This window comes from Palaemon carinicauda, chromosome 6 (genome assembly GCF_036898095.1).
Source record: "Palaemon carinicauda isolate YSFRI2023 chromosome 6, ASM3689809v2, whole genome shotgun sequence".
In the NCBI taxonomy this organism is placed as follows: Eukaryota; Metazoa; Arthropoda; class Malacostraca; order Decapoda; family Palaemonidae; genus Palaemon; species Palaemon carinicauda.
In genome coordinates this window covers 119,715,933-119,725,692 of record NC_090730.1, presented here as the reverse complement: position 1 = coordinate 119,725,692, position 9,760 = coordinate 119,715,933, and the positions used below count along the sequence as shown (strand labels likewise).

The 9,760-nt window shown below is 37.4% G+C and overlaps 1 protein-coding gene across 1 annotated transcript; it reads left to right on the top strand.

The window, feature by feature from the left end:
• Window positions 1–517: 517 nt before the first annotated feature.
• On the top strand, window positions 518–8,607 carry LOC137642633 (chitin deacetylase 1-like). The gene is made up of 5 exons (XM_068375375.1): window positions 518–675; window positions 5,310–5,446; window positions 5,664–5,820; window positions 6,521–6,679; window positions 6,944–8,607. Exons 1-5 carry the CDS (start codon window positions 639–641, stop codon window positions 8,107–8,109), a joined length of 1,656 nt encoding a protein of 551 aa, XP_068231476.1. The 5' UTR covers window positions 518–638; the 3' UTR covers window positions 8,110–8,607.
• The last annotated feature ends 1,153 nt before the right edge of the window (window positions 8,608–9,760 follow it).

Genomic DNA, 9,760 nt, shown 5'->3' with positions numbered 1-9,760 from the left:
TTGAGGAAGAGGTCTCCTGTCCTCCGTCTAACAGTTCTCTTGGTGTGAGTTCTTTTGTCCTTCTAACGTCGTTGTCAAAGGTGAGTTCCGCTTTCCTCTTTCTATTGAAGGTCAACAGATCTGGTTTCCGTAACCTTTCCATGTTTTATCTACTGTATGCAGAAGGAAGTAGAGAAACTAAGATTTCGCCTGAAAATAACTATCATAAAAGACAGTCCAGGAAACTCCAACTCTCTCGTTGTCCTGCCATCCCAGGACTACTTGAATTTCAGGCAGGTGTTCGGTGGGGATGTGATGTTAGTAAAGGGGCGGGGACACAGATCAGAGAAGGCCGGGCTATATTGCTTACCCTCCCGCCCTACCTGTAAAGGGCATTTGAAGGACCATCTTTAGGACAGTGCTTTTCATAGCCAGAGGCCAATAAATGTATGTGTATAATATCTAACGTGATATTGGAAGGACTACCCCAGAGGTCACAGCTGGTATGATGGCCTCGACCCTTACGAACGGTGAAAGTGACCGGGCGGGGGGAGGTGTGTGACTCCCGTCGCACCAGGTATCACCAGGTATCTGCGCATGCGTGGCTCTTTGGTATATAAATAAAGGTAGCGGTCACTCCTAGACCTCAGGAGTGCGCCATGATACGTCGAGTTACTACACCCCTTCTCGCCCTCTGTGAGTGAAAAATCTTCTGCCATCTCTGTCGTACAACCCAAAATAAGTTTTGTGACAAGTCTGTGTGAAAGTCATGACGAGGAAAGATTGAAGTCACCGAAAGGAAAAGGATAAAGATATGTGAAGTGCAATTAGGGGGACTCCATCTTTCTCGGTGTATAAATGTGTTTCTCTAAGCCGTTGTCGTTCACCTCCTTCCTGAAGCCTCACACGTCTTGGTAGTTCTGTCCCGAATCACATTACAGTAAATCATTTTGCGTCGAGAGAGAAAAAAGGAAACTATGTGCCGACAGTTTAAGAAGGAAGGACTAAAGCAATATCCACTTTCATAAGTGAAATTATTTAATTCTCCAGCCGTCTTCCACGAAACTTTTTCAATTCAAATGGATTCCTTTTCTCGAACTTTCTTTTTTGTCAATCATTCGTTCCCATGAACATGCACATATTAGCTGGGTCTCCAGAAGTTAACGCGTACATCCATATCATATCATTTTCCTATGAAAGGAAAACAACAGGAATTAGCTAATTTTATTCAATTAACTTTATTATTAAAAAAAACTGATTTGTATCAGGAATGTATGTAAAGTGAAAGATAAAGCTAAATGCATGTTCGGCCATTTTCTAAGAATAAAGAACCCAGCGTCAATATTGTTCCCTGGTCACTTTAGTTTTAATTTCAAGGAGCTGTTTAAACTTGCCATACCTTTTTTTTTTTTTTTTTTTTCCAAAATTTGATACCTCGAGATGGATATTAGCTTTCTCTTTGTTTAAAATATTTCATATAGAAAGACGTCTAGGTCTTACTTGTTTTGATTGAGTCCATATATAACTTCATTTATTATAATCTCGTTAATCTTTGAAATATTTGCCTATATTTCCATCTTTTAGTTTCGTTATTGAAGAAATCGGAAAGAGATGGAGCAATTAGTCTTTCGCGTCCGGAAAAACAAAACTAACTCTTTATATTGAGATGTCTTTTTTCCCAGGACAGATTTTATTACGAGAGAAAGGAAAAGAAAGGAGGAGCTGTTGTATCCTTCGGGGGATTTCGATATCTAGTTTGCTTTTCTACCACATTAAGTTACTTGCAGGAAAAGGCGATTGTTTCATGAAGTCATGTTTCTTCCCCGTCTTGAATACCTCCATTAGCTTTTGTTGCATTCTGTATTTATTCGGAGTTCTCTTTATTCAATTTTAGTTTATTCACTACCTTGATATTTACTCTTATCATCTATCTGGGCAGTAGCAATGCCAACTTAGTTCGCGAACGGAAAGACACGACGACTACCAACTGGTATTCGAACACAACTACAGTATGTAAGACTAAACCGAATGTTAGATTCCATTTTAGATTGCATGAATCTGTAAAACTGTTATAAATAAGATAAATGAGTCAGATATATTTGAAGTAAAATGAAACTGAATCAGTGCGACGGAAAACGTAAAGTAGAAAGATGATTAAAATAAAATTGATATTAACTCTTTAGAATTTGTTTTCTAGAAGCTTTCCGATTCTTTGACCAGAGAGAGAGAGAGAGAGAGAGAGAGAGAGAGAGAGAGAGAGAGAGAGAGAGAGAGAGATTTAAGAATAAGAGGTTAAACTAAAAATATTTTTCTTGTAAGCTTTTCATGTTTAAGATCCATATGTCTTTATTCATCTACTTATTTGTTAATTCATTTATTATTCACTAGTAGATTTCATTTACTTTCATACTGGATAGCATATTGCACGGTTATATCCAAAGGGAAGCATCTACACATTCTTACGGGGACTTCTCTGGTCCCCCGTTCCAGGTAGTTACTCAGAGCGTAGCTAGATGCAAAAATGCCTGCAACAGTGTACTTCTATATGCACCGGGTTGAACCCACATTGTTATTGTCCGCTCTCATGAAAACAACTTTCATTTTGCACTTTCACTTGCTCTTACATAAAAGTTCGTGTTGGCGATGTTGAACAAGCCCCGCTGGCACCGTTCGAAACATGTACTTTTACTTCACAACAACAAATCAGGCTTCACCTAGTGAAAGCTTGTCTTGTCGCGATGCACGCACAGATATACAAAAAATCCCCCTCCTCTCTCTCTCTCTCTCTCTCTCTCTCTCTCTCTCTCTCTCTCTCTCTACACGTACGAACACACATACACACACACACACACACACACATATATATATATATATATATATATATATATATATATATATATATATATATATATATATATATATATATATATATATATATATATACATATATGTATAGATCGACATAGATGGATCCCGACAAAATATTCTCTGAAAGATCAATCCTGTAAAGTAAAATGTAAACTTATGTTTAAGGGCACGCTAAAAATCCATTTGCCAACCAGAGAGAAAACCATTAGGCAGATAATTTTTTCTTGACATTCGTAACGACTTCCAGTTCTTCACTTGTGGTCAAACAGGTCATTGCAACGCCACTGCATGGCGCACACACAAACAGACCAACTTCTTAAGGTAGATTTTACTTTCAAGGAGTTCTTAAAGGTAAAGGGTCGTGCTAACTTTTGTTGAGTAGAACTTCAGGCTTCAGTGGTGTTGCCTGAAAGCTGTTAATCTAGTGAAAGGGAATTTATTTTTTTTCATCCCAAAATTATATTCATGTCATCTATACGTGCATGAATTCATTCTTGACAACTTACTCGGTTATAGTTGGTTTCTGTATGACTGACTGGCTCCCTGGAGCTTTATCATCGGGCCAATCTTGGGAATTCTTATCTCACGCATGCGAACACTCCAAACTTATCTTGATTTTACAAAAAAGTATAGACATAAGGAAGAAGAAAGAAGGGTTCTCCTACTAAATGTAAAAAATTGTAAAGCTCTTAAAGTATAGGTACTGTTGACTTAATAACAATTTGGCCTGCAAATATCTACGTAACAATATAGGTCATCATAAATGTGAAATACAGACATGGAATTCCATTTACCAAGTACCATAAATCTGTTTTCTTATTACAAATATAGACGAGAGAATGACGCCATCATATTGCCAAATGCTTGCTTACACTCTTGCTGTCGACCGACCTTTCCCTCTCCCTTACTGCAACTCCCTCTCACTTGTTCTGTATTTTCCTCGACTAACTCGGTGAATGCAAATAAAGACTTTCGTGTGTCATTTCGTTCTATTCACGAGAAAGGAATCAGCGTTCTGATTGGTATCTCTACCTTTTGTATCACAAGAATCTCGGGAAGGTCTCTTAATTGTTAAAACTAAATTATCGAGCCTACGAATGAGATGGAAATCAGTATCGGCTGTTATAAATATATTTTCATCGATCAAAATGACAATACAAGCGCCGGCCGGTATTGGGGAGTTAACGTGTAGGAATAATGGTCGAGGAAGGGTGGACCTTGATTGTGAGCGATAAGGAGAGAGAGAGAGAGAGAGAGAGAGAGAGAGAGAGAGAGAGAGAGAGAGAGAGAGAGAGAGAGAGAGAGAGAGAGTGTTTCAAGTAAACTTAGTGACGGGGAATTTCGGAACTCTTCGAAACTGCCCACATTCATATGAACAACAGTTGGAACATTTAGTCTTAGAGCCTCCGCCTGGAGATAAGCTCCAGGCAAACTGAACGATCAACGACCGAGTTAAAAAAAAAAAAAAAAAAACGGCGAGGGAGTAGTTTGAAAGATGTTATTTTCTTTATTTTCGTTGCCAACTTAAGGAATAGAATAGTAAAGGCTGACCCTCTCAACCGAACTGACATTACCATTAAGTATTAATTCCTTTTTGGTATGCATTCATGATAATGACTTACTCTAAGTTTACTTGATTGCTTACTTAGTCTGTATTGTTCCAGAGGCTCTAAATGCCGTGAGGAAAAAAAGTTGCTGGTCACCGGTTAACTCACACCAAAGGTGTCTCAAGGTTAACTTCTCGTCGTCTTGCGCAACGGTTGATCTTACAATGCTTGCTCTCTCTCTCTCTCTCTCTCTCTCTCTCTCTCTCTCTCTCTCTCTCTCTCGTTGTATTAGTTCTCCAGCTTTACGCGGTTGATACCTAGCCTAATGTGAAACTCTCATATCCTAACTTTATGAAAGATCGTCGCTTTGATACCGTTAGGAAACAAAGAATCCGAAATAATAACTATTTTGAAGAATCAGTGCTCATTGCTTTTTCTTTTAGACTGATTGGATGGAAAATGCTTATATCACCTTCGGGCCCGTTTTCCAGGAACGCAAGAAACTGAACTCGATTAGAATGTGGGTTGGGAGACTTCCAAAGAGGTATAGCTTTGGGTTAGGTAGGCAAGACGGCGAGGAATCTCATGGGAAATAAACTTTTAGAATACATTTGGTAATTGTGATTGAATTCGAAAGATTTAAATAATTAGAAACATGACAACTGAATTAAAACGAAGAAGGAAAGAAAAAAAATCTCTGATAAGCGGTAATTTAGGAATTTTAACCAGTCCTGAAATATATTTGGTGCAAGTACTGTAAATTTTCAGCGAAAAATACACAGATGTGAGTGAAAAAGATAATATAGAATATTTTAGGCTTTGTGCAAGATCTGAAAAGGTTAGTTAGGGGATGTTATGGAGACAGCGTACGTTGAAACACGACAGAAGGTAAATATGTACATTCCTCTTTTGCAGTTTTGGTGGGATATGCGGCTGGTCAAGCCCAGAACCTCTTCGAGACAGCTGAACTTGATGTAGAGTACTACTGCAATGGCCGTTTCGAGAATGAATTCTTCAGGATAGAGCTGGACCCAGAAGCCACTGACGAAGATGTAAGATTCTCTGAATATTGGTGAAGCTTTTGAGATGTCTAATATTTTTGACACGTCTATATTCAGTAACTCACGAAGAAAAAATCAAAATTTTAACAAGGTTCTGAAATGGTTTCCTTTAATTGTTTACTATTACTAACTCTTTTGACAATGAAATTTCATTAATTTTATCGTATATTTTCTACTTGAATTAATCGTTACTATTCTATTCTTTTAGTACAACCAAAAATGTGGCGAATACTATCGTTGTATCCCTGCTCCTGGAGGAAAGAAGGCACTGAGCAAAGGTACCTGCCAGACCAGCATGGCCTTTGATATCAAACTGCAAATTTGCCAGATCAGGAGAGAAGTCAAGAACTGCCATGTTGTAAACAGTGAGTATTTGAAGTTTTCTTTTCCATAACACAGCGATACATGTGAGAATATAAAATTTAACTGTAAAGTGACAAGGTTATAATTATAGGTTTTATAGTAGTTGGGCCTGTTGGAGTCCTGACTTGTATGTTTAGGAAATTTAGATGCCAGGGGAATTTCATATATGCTACTTTCATCAAGCGTGATATGGATGAATTAATAGTTTCATGAGCTGATTTACAGGATGCTTTGAATATGTAAGCACACAAATTGTATAATACAGAATATCTAGCCTCAACCCAGTCTAAGTGGACATTCTTTTAAGATTCAGGACACTCCAAAATCAAACCATTGTACTCTAATCTTGGGTAGTGTCATAGCCTCTGTACCATGGTCTTCCACTGTCTTGGGTTAGAGTTCTCTTGCTTGAGGGTACACTCGGGCGCACTATTCTATCTAATTTCTCTTCCTCTTCTTTTGTTAAAGTATTTATAGTTTAGTTAGGAAATATTTAGTTTAATGTTGTTACTGCTTTTGAAATATCTTATTTTCCCGTGTTTCCTTTCCTCACTGGGCTATTTTCCCTGTTGGGGCCCCTGGGCTTTTAGCATCCTGCTTTTCCAACTAGGGTTGTAGCTTAGCAATTAATAATAATAATGCATTGAACATGTATGATATAATACCAGTATATATCAGAGACAAACATTTGTTAATTTACAGAGCCAAGAGACCCTGTCCCTCGCTGGCCACTTCTTGATGGCGAGCAGTCTGAATGCCCAGGAACTGACATCCAGTGCGGTTCAGGAGAGTGCATGCCCAAAGATCGCTTCTGTGACAACCATCCTGACTGTGCTGATGGCTCTGATGAAAATATCTGCAGTAAGTACCTAACTCTTTGGTTATGGCTGAGAGTTACATATCCCTATAAAATAAAGCAAGACATTTATTACTAGTAGTTAGACATATCATGGACAGCCAGTCAATTTCAAAATTTATTTTGATACGCCATAAAACATACTGGTGTCACTAGTCCTTCCTATTTTATTATAATCTTTATATATTGTGAACTATGTATTCAATTTCTGTTAATATGCAGCTTAGTCTTAATAACAAATGATTGAACTAATTATCATATCATTTCAGCCCCTGACAAGGATCCCAACCGTGCTGATGTATGTGATCCAAGATCCTGCCGATGGGAAAAAGGATGTTTCTGCTCTGTTGATGGCACTCGTATCCCAGGTGATCTTATCCCAGCTCAGACCCCACAGATGATTACTGTTACCTTCACTGGAGCTGTTAATGAACGCAACTTCAGAATATTCCAGGATATCTTTAAAGATACCACCAAGAACAAGGGTAATGATTGCACAGCCAAGGGTACTTTCTTTTTATCCCATGCCTTCACTAACTATTCTGCTGTTCAAGAACTCCACAGGAAGGGACATGAAATTGCAGTTAACTCTATCACCACCAACAAGGATCCATACTATTGGACTAACCTCACTGCTGCTGACTATGAAGCTGAAATGGATGGGGCTCGTCTTATCACTGAAGCTTTTGCTAACATCAGTTCTGGTGAAATTTTGGGTCTCCGTGTTCCCAAAGGTCGTGTTGGTGGAAACCAACAATTCCAAATGATGGTTGACTGGGGATTCTTATATGATTCTTCAATTGCTGCTCCTCTGGGACGTCTTCCCCTTTGGCCTTACACTCTTATGCACCGTATGCCCCACAAATGTCTCGGTACTGATCAGAATTGCCCATCCCGTAACTTTACCGTCTGGGAAATGGTAATGAATGAACTTGATCGTCGTGACGATCCCCAGTTTGATGAGAGACTGACAGGTTGTCATTATGTAGATCAGTGTGCTAACATTAATGATCCCAAGCAATTCCGTGCTTTCTTGGAGCACAATCTTGCCCGTCACTACAGCACTAACCGTGCTCCTCTTGGTCTTCATTTCACTGCTGCCTTCTTTGAAACTCGCAAGGACTTCTTGAAAGAGTTTGTTAGCTGGGTTTCAGAAACTGCCAAGAGTGGTGATTACTACTTTGTCACTATGCAGCAGGTGATTAACTGGATGGAACTCCCAACTGAAATTGCTGCAATCCAGAACTTTGGTGAATGGAAGGGAAAATGTGAGGTTCAAGGACTTCCTTATTGCTCACTCCCTAACCCATGCCCAAGCAAGGTACCTCGTCTCTTCCCTCACGAAGAGCAAATGTTCCTTCACACCTGTGAAGAGTGCCCACGCACATATCCCTGGCTGTATGACCCATTGGGCAATGGATACAATGATTTCTAAAGTATTTGCTTGATCATTTCTCTTAAACTTACCCACTTCACAGTATTCAGAAAAAATCTTTTAATCTAAGTTTCCTAAAGTATTATACGTATGTTACTTATTGTCTTCCTGAAAACCCTGCTTTTATTTCTGTGATAAACAGACAGTAACATAAGATTCCTGAATACAAACAAGCACTAAATCTATAATAATTCCTAGCTGAAGCTCTCTTCACATTTGTCTTTCACCCTTTTTTTCAATCTAGATGAAAATAAATGATGATCTCTGAATCAGATCTTTGGAGAGAAAAAATCACGCTATTTTGATTCTCTTCTGCCTCAGAGACAACAGTATTCGGGACAGGTACTAACTCCCCTTTGTCCTGCCTCTTGTAAGTTGAGTGTCTGACTCTGTACCAGGTGTTGTACACATGACTATTACTGTTGTATTATAGTGTACAGTTATTTCTTGTTATTCGTTTAAAGTATTTCCAATTAAATAAACAATTTTAAAAGGAAATGGTATGTGTTATCTACCCTTAATTGAAATTGATAAATTGTAATAGAAAATTGATTCATCGACATTTTTACTGTTTTTATCTAGTTTATACAGTACGATAAATGATTTGTCAGATTTTCTAAATCATTGATTACCATTGGTAAAGTCAGTTTCCAATCTCTATATTATGACCTATCTTTTATGATGGTAAATTACCTTCGATTCCTTTAAAAGTAAGAAAGAAATCTAATAAACAAACAGATGTATGTATTCTATATCAGCTATGCAAACAGTCTCGTTAAGAAGTAACAGCAGAAGCAACCGGTATCACTATTACATTGATTTTGTTGGCCACGATGGAAAGTGAAGGTTTATAAATTATCAATTGTATATGTAATAACATTCTTTCCTACTCAAGCCCTACTTGATATAAAAAAAGGTGAAATATTAGCATTTTTAGCACTAATAATATCCTTTCCATAATAATTTTGTCTGTAGGCCTACTCTGCTTATAAATTCCTTACAAATTGTTGTGTTAAAAGTGGTTTAATTACGGATGGAAAAGCTAATTTCACATAAAAAACCAAAATCTAAATTTATTTGCAGTGGAACATACCATTTGACTAGCATTATCTATTTTGTGACACACACACACACACACACATATATATATATATATATATATATATATATATATATATATATACAGTATATATATATATATATATATATATACACATACATATAAAGTATATACATATATACACATATACAGTATACTACCAGTTACATGATGAAATGGAAGCATGTAAAGAAGAAATTAACAGTACTTTAACAAAATTTGTATTGGAATCAGCTCAAGAGAGAGGTGGAAGCGTTCCTAAACAAGATGAAGGAGAACTATTGGAAAAGACCTAAACCCTAATAAAGAAAAGATTGGAAATAAGGATAAAATCCAATAGATGAAACAAAATTATCAGAACTATCCAAAACAATAAATAAACTAAAAAACCAAGATATTCGTAAACACAATCAGACCAAAATGGAGGAAACACTAAAGAAAGGAAGTAGCATCAAATTGATGAAAAGAAGACTTGGAAAAGGGCGCCAACAGATGTTTGCTTTAAAGGATGAAAATGGAAATATTAAACAGAATTGATATGAAGTGATAAAA